The sequence below is a fragment of the Bufo gargarizans genome, chromosome 10 (genome assembly GCF_014858855.1).
Source record: "Bufo gargarizans isolate SCDJY-AF-19 chromosome 10, ASM1485885v1, whole genome shotgun sequence".
NCBI classification, from domain to species: Eukaryota; Metazoa; Chordata; class Amphibia; order Anura; family Bufonidae; genus Bufo; species Bufo gargarizans.
This window is the reverse complement of record NC_058089.1, coordinates 131,000,041-131,018,852: the sequence shown is the minus strand read 5'-3', so window position 1 is coordinate 131,018,852 and position 18,812 is coordinate 131,000,041. Positions and strand designations below refer to the sequence as shown.

The 18,812-nt window shown below is 50.8% G+C and overlaps 1 protein-coding gene across 5 annotated transcripts in view; it reads left to right on the top strand.

The window, feature by feature from the left end:
- Window positions 1-18,812, top strand: part of GSE1 (Gse1 coiled-coil protein) — a 110,251-nt gene that overhangs the window by 51,825 nt on the left and 39,614 nt on the right. Inside the window, exon 1 of one of the 5 annotated variants that reach the window (XM_044269737.1) lies at window positions 13,549-13,592. The exons of 3 other annotated variants lie outside the window; for them this stretch is intronic. In XM_044269737.1, coding sequence (XP_044125672.1) covers window positions 13,586-13,592 — 7 coding nt within the window. In that variant the 5' untranslated portion in view covers window positions 13,549-13,585. Of the gene's footprint in view, window positions 1-13,548; window positions 13,593-17,411; window positions 17,524-18,812 lie in introns of those variants that run through there. One more of the 5 variants, XM_044269734.1, reaches the window with a different exon arrangement.

Genomic DNA, 18,812 nt, shown 5'->3' with positions numbered 1-18,812 from the left:
GTAATAGTGTTTAGCAGTATTTGAGCACTGTATGGCAGTTTGTCAGGAAGTTATGGTAGCAGTATTATTCCTAGGTGTTAGATGATCATTATCCTATCCACAATGGGCGCCACCGTTGCAGCCATAGCCTTCCTCCAGCCTCTGCATGCTTCATCTCCAAGGACGGGATCTTTTCACTGACAGATGTTTGATTTCAGCTCCTGAACTGATAGTCGTACAGATGTCGCCTGATATTATCTCAGTTTCTTCAGGGTTGTCCTGCCGCTTGCATTGTGTCCGTGGTCGGTTCAGAAAAAGCCGCTTCCAGGGCCATCTGAAGAAGCAGAACTGCAGTGTAAAGCATGGAGGAGGGGGAGCATAGCATCTTAATAATCTGATGAGACAAGAGGCAGATCTCTAGAGGACCTCAGACAGTGCAGTTAAGCTGGAGTCACTGATCATTGTGGTGTTCTAATGAAGTAGGGCTGCAGTGTAAAGCATGAGAAGAGAAGCAGTCAGTCGGAGTCCCTGAGTTTCCTACGGGGCCACACTCTGATGGAAATGAATCCGGGCATATGATGCGTTTACTTTATTCTGTGATCATGGCCTTTTATAGCTCTTGGATGGTTCCACGTGATCGCTCTTTTGTGCTCTGGATACCGGATTTTAGCGCCTCTTTCTACGAAACCTTTGGGAAATGAAGGTAAAGGAAGGGTTAAGTCTTCGCACTGGAAGGTGTTAACAGCCGCACTTGAGGCTGAAGCCGGTTTCCCCCATTTCCGCCGGCAGAGGTTTGACACCTTATAAAGTCTGTGCTCCGTTCTCTTATGAGCTCATGTTACATGTATATGCAAACCAGATTGTGACCGCGCCGCCGCCGAAACGCCATGTGCGCCTACGGGAGGACCAGTGCACCGTGTGTACGAAGGGCGATGATGTCATCAACTACCCCCTGCCCCCCCAACCACAATAGTCTGCAATTATAATGGAAATATGGTGGGGGGCGACAGCGGCGTAGCCTCACGATTTATACTTGTGAAGAGGTGGGTTGTGAGGTGAGACCATTTAAAGGCGCAGGACACCTATTATATATATACGCTGCATGTGATGTCATCTGGAGCGGACCTAGGCAGCTATGAGAGGTGTGTGATGTCATCTGGAGCGGACCTAGGCAGCTATGAGAGGTGTGTGATGTCATCTGGAGCGGACCTAGGCAGCTATGAGAGGTGTGTGATGTCATCTGGAGCGGACCTAGGCAGCTATGAGAGGTGTGTGATGTCATCTGGAGCGGACCTAGGCAGCTATGAGAGGTGTGTGATGTCATCTGGAGCGGACCTAGGCAGCTATGAGAGGTGTGTGATGGGGAGCGGACCTAGGCAGCTATGAGAGGTGTGTGATGGCGAGCGGACCTAGGCAGCTATGAGAGGTGTGTGATGGCGAGCGGACCTAGGCAGCTATGAGAGGTGTGTGATGTGCGATGGCGAGCGGACCTAGGCAGCTATGAGAGGTGTGTGATGTCATCTGGAGCGGACCTAGGCAGCTATGAGAGGTGTGTGATGTCATCTGGAGCGGACCTAGGCAGCTATGAGAGGTGTGTGATGTCATCTGGAGCGGACCTAGGCAGCTATGAGAGGTGTGTGATGTCATCTGGAGCGGACCTAGGCAGCTATGAGAGGTGTGTGATGTCATCTGGAGCGGACCTAGGCAGCTATGAGAGGTGTGTGATGTCATCTGGAGCGGACCTAGGCAGCTATGAGAGGTGTGTGATGGCGAGCGGACCTAGGCAGCTATGAGAGGTGTGTGATGTCATCTGGAGCGGACCTAGGCAGCTATGAGAGGTGTGTGATGTCATCTGGAGCGGACCTAGGCAGCTATGAGAGGTGTGTGATGTCATCTGGAGCGGACCTAGGCAGCTATGAGAGGTGTGTGATGTCATCTGGAGCGGACCTAGGCAGCTATGAGAGGTGTGTGATGTCATCTGGAGCGGACCTAGGCAGCTATGAGAGGTGTGTGATGGCGAGCGGACCTAGGCAGCTATCAGAGGTGTGTGATGGCGAGCGGACCTAGGCAGCTATGAGAGGTGTGTGATGGCGAGCGGACCTAGGCAGCTATGAGAGGTGTGTGATGGCGAGCGGACCTAGGCAGCTATGAGAGGTGTGTGATGGCGAGCGGACCTAGGCAGCTATGAGAGGTGTGTGATGGCGAGCGGACCTAGGCAGCTATGAGAGGTGTGTGATGTCATCGGGAGCGGACCTAGGCAGCTATGAGAGGTGTGTGATGTGCGATGGCGCGTCACCGCGAGGTATGTTCACACTGGACAGATATGAGCGGAGGGCAGCAGCCGGATTTTACTAAATCTGATCCATCCGCGACTGGAAAATTCACCTGCGGTGCAGATTCCACTCTTTGGCCTTATGCACACGACCGTTCCGTTTTGTGCGGTTGGCAAATTGTGAATCCGTAAAACACGGAAGCCGCCCGTGTGCCTTCCGCAATTTACGGAACAGGCGGCCCATTGTAGACATGCCTATTCTTGTCTGCAAAACTGACAAGAATAGGACATGTTATATTTTTTTTGCGGGGCCACGGAACGGAGCAACGGATGCGGACAGCACACGGAGGGCTGTCTGCATCTTTTTCGGACCCATTAAAGTGAATGGGTCCACAGATTTTTTTCAGAGGATAATCCTCATGCGGCTAACCTGCCACGGATTCCGCACAGAAGCTTCATCAAGAAGCAAATTTAAAAAGCTGCGCCAGGAGAGCTGCATGTGAATTGGCCCCAAAGATTGGGGCGAATCGGTGGAGCCGCAGTAGTGTATGCACATCTGCGGCAGAAACCGTCCTCCGAGGCTGACCCTTGGCCCTTCAGCCGTTGTGGTACTAAAAGTCTCGGCGAGTGCCCCCTCCCCCGGCCGTGCATTTTTGGGGCCCTCCATAGCAGACCCCTGATGGTAATGGCAGGTTCGGTGGCGCGCAGAGGTTAATTGGCGCTGGTTTCGGGTGAGATCCCTGCCTGCGCCTGGGAGGGATGGAGGCCTCGTCACATCCTAATCCCCGGCTGCGGCTCCTGTCACCCACAAACAATGGCAGATCCGTGTTTACCCAGCCGAGTATCTCCCACACCCACTATATAAATACAGGCAGACGCAGGGCAGTGTCTCCAGGGGGAGCACATCCTCCACTGCCGCCCTGGGGGATACCGCCATCTACCTGGCGCCACTCTACGAGGACAAGCTCTGCTACGCTTCTGTATTATTACTTCATGGCTGAGGGTTTGTTACAACTGTATCCCCTTAGAGCTATAAGCATCCGGAATCCTGCACTGACACATTGTAGCAGAGTATGGGGAGCCTTGTAGATGCTGCTGGCCCCTGGATGTGTGGCCCCGGCGGTTGGTTGTCTCTTGTATGGAAGAGGAGAGACAATCTGACCGCGCCCTGTGACATTGATGCAAATTTTACTCGGAGGTGAATTCTGGATGCAAATGCCCCCGTCAGTACACCGTGTATACAAGCATCGCGCCGCTGGGATGTTACCTCCCCTCCCCCGACCCCAATTCTTCACTATTTCCACAATATTTGCTAGCTGTCAGTGAATGGAAACATACTTCACACCCTGACAGGGGCATACATAGAAATCACTAGGCCCCCATTCCTAGCCCCTCCCACTACCAGTTCCTGGCCAGTATATACAGCAGTGTACTGATATGTGAGGTACGAGGTATAAATTACAGCTCGTACCTCACATATCAGTTACGGCTGGGCGATATGGCCTAAAATCTATATTGCAATATAATTTGAAGCATGTGCGATATAACGATATATTGTTTTCTTCTGTATGTATACAAATTGCCATCAGCCCCATGCCATGTCCGCCAGCCAGCGCCATCCTGCCCCCCTGGTAGATTCGGGCCCCGCTAACATACTTACCTTTCCTGCAGGGTGCGCAGCTGGCTGATGGAGTCCGCAGGAGACGGACGGCGTCTTCTTCCCAGCATGCACTGGGAGGGACCTGACGTCACACACAGCGTCAGCCAGCGCGCTGACTATGTGTGCGCGCAAGGCCCTGGCCAGTGCAGCGCGGTGCAGAGTCTGGAGGCCACTGATATACGGCCACGGTGTGAGGTACACGAGGTCATGGTGGTTGTAACGGTCTGTACGTTTATATATGGCTGAGAAATGAGTAACAATAGGGAATGGAGGAAAATGAAGAGAAAAGCAGCGGAGGACATCCTCTCACCGCTCCGTTCTAGTCTCCGTGGATCGCTCACCCTGCAGTTCTTCATGCTGTTGGGGGTTGAAGGACCTGTGATGATGCGCTGTGCAGTGCCTTTACTACATATACAGGACCTGTGATGATGCGCTGTGCAGTGCCTTTACTACATATGCAGGACCCGTGATGATGCGCTGTGCAGTGCCTTTACTACATATACAGGACCTGTGATGATGCGCTGTGCAGTGCCTTTACTACATATACAGGACCTGTGATGATGCGCTGTGCAGTGCCTTTACTACATATACAGGACCTGTGATGATGCGCTGTGCAGTGCCTTTACTACATATGCAGGACCCGTGATGATGCGCTGTGCAGTGCCTTTACTACATATGCAGGACCTGTGATGATGCGCTGTGCAGTGCCTTTACTACATATACAGGACCTGTGATGATGCGCTGTGCAGTGCCTTTACTACATATACAGGACCTGTGATGATGCGCTGTGCAGAGCCTTTTACTACATATACAGGACCTGTGATGATGCGCTGTGCAGAGCCTTTACTACATATACAGGACCCGTGATGATTCGCTGTGCAGTGCCTTTACTACATATACAGGACCTGTGATGATGCGCTGTGCAGTGCCTTTACTACATATACAGGACCTGTGATGATGCGCTGTGCAGTGCCTTTACTACATATACAGGACCTGTGATGATGCGCTGTGCAGTGCCTTTACTACATATACAGGACCTGTGATGATTCGCTGTGCAGAGCCTTTACTACATATACAGGACCTGTGATGATGCGCTGTGCAGTGCCTTTACTACATATACAGGACCTGTGATGATGCGCTGTGCAGAGCCTTTACTACATATACAGGACCTGTGATGATGCGCTGTGCAGTGCCTTTACTACATATACAGGACCTGTGATGATGCGCTGTGCAGTGCCTTTACTACATATACAGGACCTGTGATGATGCGCTGTGCAGTGCCTTTACTACATATACAGGACCCGTGATGATTCGCTGTGCAGAGCCTTTACTACATATACAGGACCTGTGATGATGCGCTGTGCAGTGCCTTTACTACATATACAGGACCTGTGATGATGCGCTGTGCAGAGCCTTTACTACATATACAGGACCCGTGATGATTCGCTGTGCAGTGCCTTTACTACATATACAGGACCTGTGATGATGCGCTGTGCAGAGCCTTTACTACATATACAGGACCTGTGATGATGCGCTGTGCAGAGCCTTTTACTACATATACAGGACCTGTGATGATGCGCTGTGCAGTGCCTTTACTACATATACAGGACCTGTGATGATGCGCTGTGCAGTGCCTTTACTACATATACAGGACCCGTGATGATTCGCTGTGCAGAGCCTTTACTACATATACAGGACCCGTGATGATTCGCTGTGCAGTGCCTTTACTACATATACAGGACCTGTGATGATGCGCTGTGCAGAGCCTTTACTACATATACAGGACCTGTGATGATGCGCTGTGCAGTGCCTTTACTACATATACAGGACCTGTGATGATGCGCTGTGCAGAGCCTTTACTACATATACAGGACCTGTGATGATGCGCTGTGCAGTGCCTTTACTACATATACAGGACCTGTGATGATGCGCTGTGCAGAGCCTTTACTACATATGCAGGACCTGTGATGATGCGCTGTGCAGAGCCTTTTACTACATATACAGGACCTGTGATGATGCGCTGTGCAGTGCCTTTACTACATATACAGGACCTGTGATGATGCGCTGTGCAGTGCCTTTACTACATATACAGGACCCGTGATGATTCGCTGTGCAGAGCCTTTACTACATATACAGGACCCGTGATGATTCGCTGTGCAGTGCCTTTACTACATATACAGGACCTGTGATGATGCGCTGTGCAGTGCCTTTACTACATATACAGGACCTGTGATGATGCGCTGTGCAGAGCCTTTACTACATATACAGGACCTGTGATGATGCGCTGTGCAGTGCCTTTACTACATATGCAGGACCTGTGATGACATCATCACAGGTCCTATAGCTTTCCGCACTGATGATAGGGATACTACACCGGAGCTGGACAGTAATGAGTGTAATTTTGGGGCATGGCCTTTGGTTCACTGTGAGACCATTTTCCCCACGGGCCCCATGGCCCAGCGTGAGGTGGGCTCAGTTCTCGCCCTGCCTCCCCTTCATACCTCTGTACGATAACCTTGTCAAACCTCCAAATACCTTTACGGCGTTATCATCGCCCCTGAGCCCGGAGCGGCCGAGACCGTAAGTGCCCCGTCAGCCAAACACCTCAGAGGGGACGACCTTCCCTGAGCCAAGAGGTGGCACAAGTCATACTGAGAAAGCCCATAGACATCCAGTGCTTCTCGCAGCTGAAGGTTTGTTACAAGGGTATCAAGGCTCTTTAATGCACAGATGATGTCTACACTGGACACAACTGTATCAAACCCTCAGCTGTGAAAATAACTGATGTAAACAATGAATGCTTCCATTCCCTGACAGCAAGCTGGCCCAGTCTTTTTGAGTGTTGTAGATCATGAGGCTTGAACTGCAGATCTGAGGTGCAGGGCTCCAGGAAAGCTGGGTAAGAGGGGCATTCACAAGGGTGCCTGGCAGATTTATGGGTGCTCGGCCAATTACTCTGCTTGTTGGGGCAGTGACTGTGGAAAGCTGTGTCCCCCCCTCCCCTCACCCCCACCCCAGGGGACCCCATCTGACTAGACCCTGCAGAGAGGGGGCCCCTCCGACACCCTCCTAATCTGTGCTGAAGCCATCTTAGGCCAAGACAATAAAATGCTGGGCGAGCAGGGAGCCATCAGCGTGATTCATCTGGGTGTCTCTTCCCTCCATCTTCCATGGGCCATAAATCCTGCTGCTGCCATCTGCACAGTGCGGAGCGCAGACTCCGGATAATTGATGTCAGGCCTCTCCCTGCCCGGCCATATTTTACAAGAGCGCACAGATTGCCAGGGACTCCATTATTCTGAAAAATCAGGAGAGAAAATCAGATCAAGGTGTCCAGATGGAAACGTGAGGCCGCACCGCCATCATCTCCCCGACGACTGGAGGCTGGGTCCTCATAGGATTATTCTGCAACAGGCCAGGAGTCACTGGGAACTGCTGAATAGTGAGTGCAGCTCTGGAGTATAATACAGAATGTATGTACACAGTGACTGCACCAGCAGAATAGTGAGTGCAGCTCCTGGGGTATAATACAGGATGTAACTCAGGATCAGTACAGGATAAGTAATGTATGTACGCAGTGACTGCAACAGCAGAATAGTGAGTGCAGCTCTGGAGTATAATACATGATGTAACTCAGGAGCAGTACAGGATAAGTAATGTCTGTACACAGTGACTGCACCAGCAGAATAGTGAGTGCAGCTCTGGAGTATAATACAGGATGTAACTCGGGATCAGTACAGGATAAGTAATATATCTACACAGTGACTGCACCAGCAGAATAGTGAGTGCAGCTCTGGAGTATAATACAGGATGTAACTCAGGATCAGTACAGGATAAGTAATGTATGTACACAATGACTGCACCAGCAGAATAGTGAGTGCAGCTCCTGGGGTATAATACAGGATGTAACTCAGGATCAGTACAGGATAAGTAATGTATGTACACAGTGACTGCAACAGCAGAATAGTGAGTGCAGCTCTGGAGTATAATACAGGATGTAACTCAGGAGCAGTACAGGATAAGTAATGTATGTACCCAGTGACTGCACCAGCAGAATAGTGAGTGCAGCTCTGGAGTATAATACAGGATGTAACTCGGGATCAGTACAGGATAAGTAATGTATGTACACAGTGACTGCACCAGCAGAATAGTGAGTGCAGCTCTGGAGTATAATACAGGATGTAACTCAGGATCAGTACAGGATAAGTGAGTGCAGCTCTGGAGTATAATACAGGATGTAACTCAGGAGCAGTACAGGATAAGTAATGTATGTACACAGTGACTGCACCAGCAGAATAGTGAGTGCAGCTCTGGAGTATAATACAGGATGTAACTCAGGATCAGTACAGGATAAGTAATGTATGTACACAATGACTGCACCAGCAGAATAGTGAGTGCAGCTCCTGGGGTATAATACAGGATGTAACTCAGGATCAGTACAGGATAAGTAATGTATGTACACAGTGACTGCAACAGCAGAATAGTGAGTGCAGCTCTGGAGTATAATACAGGATGTAACTCAGGAGCAGTACAGGATAAGTAATGTATGTACACAGTGACTGCACCAGCAGAATAGTGAGTGCAGCTCTGGAGTATAATACAGGATGTAACTCGGGATCAGTACAGGATAAGTAATATATCTACACAGTGACTGCACCAGCAGAATAGTGAGTGCAGCTCTGGAGTATAATACAGGATGTAACTCAGGATCAGTACAGGATAAGTAATGTATGTACACAGTGACTGCAGCAGCAGAATAGTGAGTGCAGCTCTGGAGTATAATACAGGATGTAACTCAGGATCAGTACAGGATAAGTAATGTATGTGCACAGTGACTGCACCAGCAGAATAGTGAGTGCAGCTCTGGAGTATAATACAGGATGTAACTCAGGATCAGTACAGGATAAGTAATGTATGTACACAGTGACTGCACCAGCAGAATAGTGAGTGCAGCTCTGGAGTATAATACAGGATGTAACTCAGGATCAGTACAGGATAAGTAATGTATGTACACAGTGACTGCACCAGCAGAATAGCTGAGTGCCGCTCTGGAGTATAATACAGGATGTAACTCAGGATCAGTACAGGATAAGTAATGTATGGACACAGTGACTGCACCAGCAGAATAGTGAGTGCAGCTCTGGAGTATAATACAGGATGTAACTCAGGATCAGTACAGGATAAGTAATGTATGTACACAGTGACTGCACCAGCAGAATAGTGAGTGCAGCTCTGGAGTATAATACAGGATGTAACTCAGGATCAGTACAGGATAAGTAATGTATGTACACAGTGACTGCACCAGCAGAATAGTGAGTGCTGCTCTGGAGTATAATACAGGATGTAACTCAGGATCAGTACAGGATCAGTAATGTATGTACACAGTGACTGCACCAGCAGAATAGTGAGTGCAGCTCTGGAGTATAATACAGGATGTAACTCAGGATCAGTACAGGATAAGTAATGTATGTGCACAGTGACTGCACCAGCAGAATAGTGAGTGCAGCTCTGGAGTATAATACAGGATGTAACTCAGGATCAGTACAGGATAAGTAATGTATGTACACAGTGACTGCACCAGCAGAATAGTGAGTGCAGCTCTGGATTATAATGCAATGTAATTATATAAACTCCCTGCGTGATCTCTTCCTGACAATGTATTTTTTTTATAAACACAGAAAGTAACCGTGTCCTATAAACGAGGCCATACCTGAGCTTTGTGTCCGTATGTCTGTCTGGACTGCTTATAAAGCACACGTCAGGCGATTCCAAGTCACGATTAAATGATAACACTGAGAACATTAAATGAAGTTTACGGTTGCAACATCAGATCGTAGACGACGGTCGCCTTCTTTATTGGACACTCCTTCGGCCATAAAGGATTATAGACGAGCAGTAAGTCTGTATAGGGACGGTCTCCTCCACAGCAGAGGACGCGATCTGCGACTCTCTGCTGCCTCCCAGTGGAGTCTTACACTTATTACACTCGGTTCCTTCACTGACTGAGTCTTCTGACCTCTGTGATGTGAGATAAATGCCTTGTTGGGAAATCTGATGTGTATCCTGTGGGAGGACTGGTCCCTGATGGTGCCGTACCGCCGCCGCGTGCACACAGTCTCTTCCATGCTTTTCACTTGTGTCCAAGGTGCCTGTAATGCATATCCCTAAGATAGCTCCTCCTGTCAGGTACGATGCAAAGTGACCTACATTTATACATTCACTAATATGAGTGAACCTACAGTCTGCCATAATGTGTGCCAGAATCTACAGGATTAGTGAATCTGCCCCAATAATCCCTGAATTTGCTGCAAGCGTCCTCAAGTGACAGACAGGTGAGAGCAATAGCTGAATCCGCGGCCGCTCTGCCCAGAGTCTGCTGCTGGTCCGCGACTATGGCTGTCACCGACGCTTTGCCCATGGTGATCACAAACATGAGGTGGTTGTTGGCATGTACCAGCCAATATTAGTGGCTACTGCCACCAGCATATATCATTATAGACACCACCAGTGTGCCCGTATATATGATAGACCACACCAGTGTGCCCGTATATATCCTAGACACCACCAGTGTGCCAGCATATATCATCGTAGACACCACCAGTGTGCCCGTATATATGATAGACACCACCAGTGTGCCAGCATATATCATCGTAGACACCACCAGTGTGCCAGCATATATCATCATAGACCCCACCAGTGTGCCCGTATATATCATCATAGACCCCACCAGTGTGCCAGCATACGTCATCATCATAGACACCACCAGTGTGCCAGCATACGTCATCATCGTAGACCCCACCAGTGTGCCAGCATATATCATCATAGACACCACCAGTGTGCCAGCATACGTCATTGTAGACACCACCAGTGTGCCTGTATATATCATCATAGACACCACCAGTGTGCCAGCATACGTCATTGTAGACACCACCAGTGTGCCTGTATATATCATCATAGACACCACCAGTGTGCCAGCATACGTCATCGTAGACACCACCAGTGTGCCAGCATACGTCATCGTAGACACCACCAGTGTGCCAGCATACGTCATCGTAGACACCACCAGTGTGCCAGCATACGTCATCGTAGACACCACCAGTGTGCCAGCATACGTCATCGTAGACACCACCAGTGTGCCAGCATACGTCATCGTAGACACCACCAGTGTGCCCGTATATATCATCGTAGACACCACCAGTGTGCCAGCATACGTCATCGTAGACACCACCAGTGTGCCCGTATATATCATCGTAGACACCACCAGTGTGCCAGCATACGTCATTGTAGACACCACCAGTGTGCCAGCATACGTCATTGTAGACACCACCAGTGTGCCAGCATACGCTTGTAGACACCACCAGTGTGCCAGCATACGTCATTGTAGACACCACCAGTGTGCCAGCATACGTCATTGTAGACACCACCAGTGTGCCAGCATACGTCATTGTAGACACCACCAGTGTGCCCGTATATATCATCATAGACACCACCAGTGTGCCAGCATACGTCATTGTAGACACCACCAGTGTGCCAGCACACGTCATGGTAGACACCACCAGTGTGCCAGCATACGTCATCGTAGACACCACCAGTGTGCCAGCATACGTCATGGTAGACACCACCAGTGTGCCAGCACACGTCATGGTAGACACCACCAGTGTGCCAGCATACGTCATGGTAGACACCACCAGTGTGCCAGCACACGTCATGGTAGACACCACCAGTGTGCCAGCACACGTCATGGTAGACACCACCAGTGTGCCAGCACACGTCATGGTAGACACCACCAGTGTGATCTTCTCATCCGTTACGACATCGTTTGGGCTGAATATTTTCTTAGGGTGAATTCACATGTGGCAATTTTGTTGCAGAAATCTCTGCATTTGAAGGGGGTGGTTTCATTATGAAGTTCGAATGGGGCTGTTGGAGAAGTGACTGCAGCAGATCATGGGACATGTAGGGTCTGTTCAGTGGAAAGCCAATGGTTGTGTGTGCAAGGTGAATCACTTCTGTCCGTGATTGTGTTTAGTTCTCCATATTTCCTGTCAGGATCCGGATGCTATCCGCGTGCCTTCAGGTCTTATTTTCACTGACCCATTGACTTGAATTGACCGCTCCTATGTGAAAACCGGATGACGATAGATAGATGCTGCGACTAGTGTTGAGTGCGCTTGTGTTTTCAAGTTCGGCGTACAAGGTCGGGTTCAGGTTTTCTAAGAATTCGGTTACCACGGACTATAACTTGTGGTCGGTGGTAGCGGAATCCATAACTGAATTCTTAGGCTACTTTCACACTCGCGTTTGGTGCGGATCAGTTATGGATCTGCACAGACGGATCCGTTCAGATAATACAACCGTCTGCATCTGTTCAGAACGGATCAGTTTGTGTTATCTGTAACACAGCCAAGACGGATCCGTTTTCTATTGTACCAGATTGTGTCAGTGAACACGGATCCGCTCCCATTGACTTGCATTGTGTGTCAGGACGGATCCGCTCCCATTGACTTGCATTGTGTGTCAGGACGGATCAGTTTGTTATCTGTAACATAGCCAAAACTGATCCGTCTGGAACACCTTGAAAGTCAATGGAGGACGGATCCGTTTTCTATTGTGCCAGATTGTGTCAGTGAACACGGATCCGTCCCCATTGACTTACATTATGTGCCAGGACGGATCCGCTCCCATTGACTTGCATTGTGTGCCAGGACGGATCCATTTGGCCCAGTTTCGTCAGACGGACACCAAAACGCTGCAGGCGGCCTCCAGACGGAATGGAGACGGATCGGAGGCGAACTGATGCATTCTGAGCGGATCCTTTTCCATTCAGAATGCATTAGGGCAAAACTGATCCGTTTTGCACCGCTGAGCCCTGAACGGATCTCGCAAACAGAAAACTAAAACGCCAGTGTGAAAGTAGCCTATAAGATAACCCGAACCTTGTACACTAAACTTGAAAACACAAGTTCGCTCACCCCTAGCAGCGACTTTTCCTGAACGGACAGATGGTCAGTGCCAGAAAACGCTGGTGTGCACATATCGGTCAGGGTCCACAAAACGGAACGCGTCCGGAAGGAAAACGCGCTGGCGATAAATTGGCCTTCAGCCACCGGCTTGGGCCAAAGTTAACTTGTAATAGTTTTCGGAGCCGTGTGCGAGATCAGGGGGTTAATTCTGTGCCATCACTCCTGGGGGCACGGCTTTGTTTTGGTCTCCAGGAATTGTGCAATCTCCTCCGCACACAAGGGGTTAAACAGATCCCTTTGAAGCCTAATGACTGGTGAGGGAGTTTGTGTTTTAGCAGCTGAAATCTGATGCCTTTTGTCAGTCTTCTGGCCACAGGTTTGGCTGGAGGAGGCTGGGTGTGTGCGGAGCAGCAGGTGTTGTGCTGCAGACTCCACCTCTGCTCTGCAGGAGACATGTGCTGCTAGGTGTGTGCTGCTGCTGCGCTGGCTCTGCGCCGGGGGAGGTGACACAAAGGCTCCTCGCTGGTCATGAAAGGTGAGCTCCGAGGGCTGGGGCCACAGGTTTGGCTGGAGGAGGCTGGGTGTGTGCGGAGCAGCAGGTGTTGTGCTGCAGACTCCACCTCTGCTCTGCAGGAGACATGTGCTGCTAGGTGTGCTGCTGCTGCGCTGGCTCTGCGCCGGGGGAGGTGACACAAAGGCTCCTCGCTGGTCATGAAAGGTGAGCTCCGAGGGCTGGGGTCACAGGCTTTAATCTCCTTTGCTAGAAAATATTTTGGAGCAGAGTTGCTTGACTTGCAGCTTCCTGGATTCTATGGGACTATAACTCCCAGCAGATTTTGTGATGATGGGTGGGCTGGTCGTTCGGTGCGGCACTAGGCCTGTGTGTACTGTATATTATGTCCTATTGATCTTCATGGATGGCTCCAGGGATTTCATACGTATTTGGTTTCCACTCAGTCTTCTAATGGGGCTGAACATGGCCGACCTATATCTGTGGTTTCCTGCCACCCATGCGTAATCTATCCTGTATCCGCCGTGGCCTGTTAACCCCTTACAGGCTGTGTCCATTGCATAGATCTGTTGCGCAGTCCTAGAGCTCATCTTCTACCAGGGCCAGTAGAAGGGTCCAGATGGATGGCCGGCGGCTCCTGGGATCTGACACCTGAATAAAGGTTTTGCTGCTCTTACATTAGAGGCAGTTATAGTCTGGAGGGAGCAGCGCCTCCCACGTGGTTCTGGGAGGAGCGCGTGGTTTGGAGTCTGCGCCAAAGTCGTAATTAAGTATTAATGACTGGCCAGATTGGGATCTGAGAAACCAGAGAATCAGTGCCTCGTACCTCCCAGCTGCTCCTGTGTGGACCCATCAGGTGTGGAGGTCTTATGCTTAGGGCCTCTGGCCTGTAAAGGCGGTGCCGGGGGGGGGGGCCCCCTCTGGCCTGTAAAGGCGGTGCCGGGGGGGGCCCCCTCTGGCCTGTAAAGGCGGTGCCGGGGGGGGCCCCCTCTGGCCTGTAAAGGCGGTGCCGGGGGGGGCCCCCTCTGGCCTGTAAAGGCGGTGCCGGGGGGCCCCCTTCTGGCCTGGTTCGTGGGGCTGCCCACCATCCATTATTTCTGGACTATAAGAGGCTCATTTGTCTGACGGGTCTGGGGGCGCCTTGGATGTGCTCCACACATCTCCGTCGTGCACGGTTTTCCAGCCCATCCTCCCCATTGTCCATCCGGTAATTGATTTGGTTGCGGCCCCCGAACGGTCACCTCACTTAGTTTTCTATATGTAGAATGGGTGACTCTTTTTGGGCCCCCCTCTGGGTGGCCCTGCACGTGTGACCCCCTCATTCTCCAGATGCCTCATTGACTGTCCATGAAAAGAAAGGGGAGGTGGAGGGAGGCAGATTAGGGCACAATGAGCAGACTGATGGGGTCAGCAGAAGTGTGTCTGATTTATGGCCGGGTCGCAGTGATGACAGCCGGTGGGGAGGTCCGCCATGATGCAATAGGTTTGGGAGATGCCATTCGCCAGGTTCCGCTCATCACAGAAAGTCATTGACGCTGCAGAGGTCCCCGGGGGCCCCCATAGTAAGACACGAAGCCCCCTTCCTTCTCCGTGCTGGAGACCTTCACATACACCTGCATGGCGGAGCTTGTAATCAGAGCCTGGGTGGCAGATATCAGGTGATGTTGACCTAAAATGAAGAAGTTCCCCCATCTCCCACCCCTGCTCTGCCTGCGGGGCACATCACAGATGCCAGAGCCCCGCTGTGTGTCTGCTCCCCTGATCCTATTGTGGAGAAGTTAATTGGAATGTGTGTGACAGAGAGCTGAGGAGGACGTGCCCCCACCCTGTGGATGCCCAGGAGGCACCAACCCTGCAGTGCCTCCCTCAGCCTCCCTGCGTTACATATTCCATCCATGAAGGGCCATGAATTGTGTGAAGGTGTCTATTAGACACGAGGACGCGGCGGAGCTTTCTTCTGTAAATGTCATGTAGTGGATGTGCAGGGGTTAATGCGCCTGCAGCCTCATCAGCACCTCTGCGCCCCGACAGGTATTGATCCTCACAGATGTCCCTGTTCCTTTGCTGAACTTGTCGTTAACCCCTCTGATAACTAGCAGCAGATGTCAGCAGCGCGGAGGTAGGGGCGAAGGTGGGGGGGTGCAAAGGTCAGCCGATCGCTAGCAAAACCATTTATCTGCCCCTACAGCAGCGGTCTGCAACCTGTGGCTCTCTAGCGGGTGCAAAACTACAACTCCCAGCATGCCAGCTGCAGGTTTTTGACAGCTGGAGACCACAGTGATGGCGGTCATGGCTCGTCTCGCCGGCGGCCCATGGTTGAGGACAGATGGATGACGCTAATGGCTTCATGTGCCCGTCAGCCGCGGCCGGGAGAGATCCAGCTATTGCCCTCTGTTGTCAGATGACTGATCTCCTCTTCCGTGTTGTCAGATGACTGATCTCCTCTTCGGTGTTGTCAGGTGACTGATCTCCTCTTCCGTGTTGTCAGGTGACTGATCTCCTCTTCCGTGTTGTCAGGTGACTGATCTCCTCTTCCGTGTTGTCAGATGACTGATCTCCTCTTCGGTGTTGTCAGATGACTGATCTCCTCTTCGGTGTTGTCAGATGACTGATCTCCTCTTCGGTGTTGTCAGATGACTGATCTCCTCTTCGGTGTTGTCAGATGACTGATCTCCTCTTCGGTGTTGTCAGATGACTGATCTCCTCTTCGGTGTTGTCAGATGACTGATCTCCTCTTCGGTGTTGTCAGATGACTGATCTCCTCTTCGGTGTTGTCAGATGACTGATCCCCTCTTCGGTGTTGTTGGCCCGGTCGTCCATGTGCTTTTCAGATTATCCCTTTCGGATCATATATCCCGGTGATGCAGGAACATGAAGATGTAAAATCCGTCTCACCTGGGGGGGGGGGGCTCCCGCTGTGCGGATGATTACAATGGCTTCCATCAGGTCGCTGATCAGCCGCCGCTCAGTCCTGATTAGACACGAGTGGAGGTGACCTGACGAGGCTCCGCTCATCTCCGCTGCTTCACAGCCCCATAAATATTCTATTCCTGTCATTTTATAAAGGGTTTATGGCTCCGAGTCCATAACGATGCCAAGATCCGGACCCTGACCTCCCCGATCACCGTGTAAGCGGCCGCGTCCCGCCATGATGCTCCTCCTCTTATGTAATTTACTGACTGTCCCGCCAATAACCATTTTTGCAGCAGGCACTAACACGCTAATTTATGTGTAACCATGGAGACACGTGGGTGTGCACTGGTGCTGTATACACAATACGGCGGGTGTATTGAGAATATTTGGGAAGCGGCAATCGCTTCTTGATGTGTGTGGTGCGTCGATCACACGCTGAAGTTTCCTGTGCTGGCGTACGCATGCGTGTCTGACGCGGATTCCTCTTGAAATCAGCGTCGTGTGTGAGCACGGCGTTACGGTAGGACCAGGCGCAATCGATGATGCCGCCGTAATCCGCGGTTGTTTTCGATCGATCGTTGGTAATTGTCAGTCGCTCGCTTGCTGCGCAGTTTTGTCCTTTTTTTGGTTTGTTTTAACCTATAGAAAGCAGCTGCGGTGTGTTTTCTGGCCACGTCTGGACCGACCACGGCGTCTGGGTCTCTCCGAGTGGCAGTACACATCTCGTTTTCAGCCGACGGAGGAAGCCCTATGGATGCGCTGCTGTAATGTGGTGTGAACAGGCGCCTGCGCTGTGGCCTTTCCATGTACCTGCTGGGCTGTGGGAATCGGCGCTGACATGAGTCGGGGGTTGGTATTTTTCGCGCTCTGACATTGGTGCTGGCTCGACAGTCCGCACCTCACACAGAGGACATGAGACGTGGTGTCAGCAGCAGAACATGCCGGAGGCGCTTTGCACAATGAGCGTCTTGTAGAGATCTCGCCATTTTCATGGCATCATCTGAGAGTCATATGCCGGCTGATGATGTGGAGGCAACACAAAGCTTTAATAACCGCCGCTTGTGCCGAAGGATAAAATCCAATCCGGCCGGATCCAGAGCAACAAACACGTCTGCGATTAAACGCCTGAATTATTCATTATGATATTTAGTCTCCCGTATCTCCAGGCCTCAGACGAGGCGCCGTTAAATGGCAGCCGTTCCTGTGCAATACATCCTGATGTCAGGTGAGCCGTGATGTCACCGCAGTATCATAAATTACCATGTGCCATATGGGGAGCGATGATGTCACTTACAGAGAAGGCGTATCGCTCTGAGAATCCGGAGGGGCTCCGCCTGCTGCTAGGTAGGGGCCTTGGATTTCTGCTGCGTCGGCGGACCATACAGTGTGTGAGGGGCGAAGGATTGGGCAGCCTGGATTACAACCTGCCTGATCTTGGAGAGATGAGCGATCACCAGAGGTGTCTGGCAGCAGCTTTCTCCCTTCCACAGCACATGCATGCTTGGCCGAGCATGCACGCGTATAGGGGCGTCTTTTATGGCTGGCTCTAGCCCCATTCTCATTCAGTAAAGCAAATCCTCTCCGCGTTTCCATCTGAAATAAGGCTACGTTCACACAAACGTATTTTCAGTCCGCATCCTGCACGTGAACCCGCTCCACTATTGTGGGGACGCAAATGATAGAACACGGTCCGTTTTGCAGACAAAAATAGGCCTTTTTACAAAAGTGCGGGATGCACATGGACTACATCCATATTTTGCGTATCCGCGATTTTCAGACCCAACTCTCCATTGCATGTGAACGAGGTTGTGGATTTATTTGCACGGAATGCAGACTGAAACCCGCGTAAAATTCAACACGAGAACGGCGCCTAGAGGGATTTTACATATCTAAAGCTTTATTCAGTATCGTTATCATTTGTCAGTTTCTCACACTTTCCAGGATCTCTGCTTGCTGTTGGTGAGTAGAAACATTTGTTTATTATCTATAGGCTTTGTTACCATTGTATCCGGCATAGAAACCTTGTGTGAGGTGAACATCCTGGGCTGCAGACAGATACAATGTATCCGTGTAGGTGAAATGTAACAGATAAAGCCTGAAATCTCAACTGTGATCAGTATGAAGTTTTCATTTACTGACAGCAAGCAGAGAACTTGAAAATGGTGAGGAGTTGACACATAACGTATATTAGGGCCTGCTTTACATAAGGCTGGATTAGGGTCCACTCACACGTCCATAACGTGTTTTGCGGATCCGCAAAACACGGACATGGCAATCTGCATTTTGCGGACCGCACATCGCCGACACTAATAGAATATGCCTATTCTTGTCCGCAATTGCGGACAAGAATAGGACATGTTCTATTTTTGGGGGGAATGGAAATGCGGACCCGGAGTGCGGGTGCGCATTTCCGGATCAGGGCTGCACATCGTGCGGCCTCATAGAAATTAATGGGTCCGTAATTCCATTCCGCAAAATGCGGAGCGGAATTGCGGATGTGTGAATGGAGCCTTG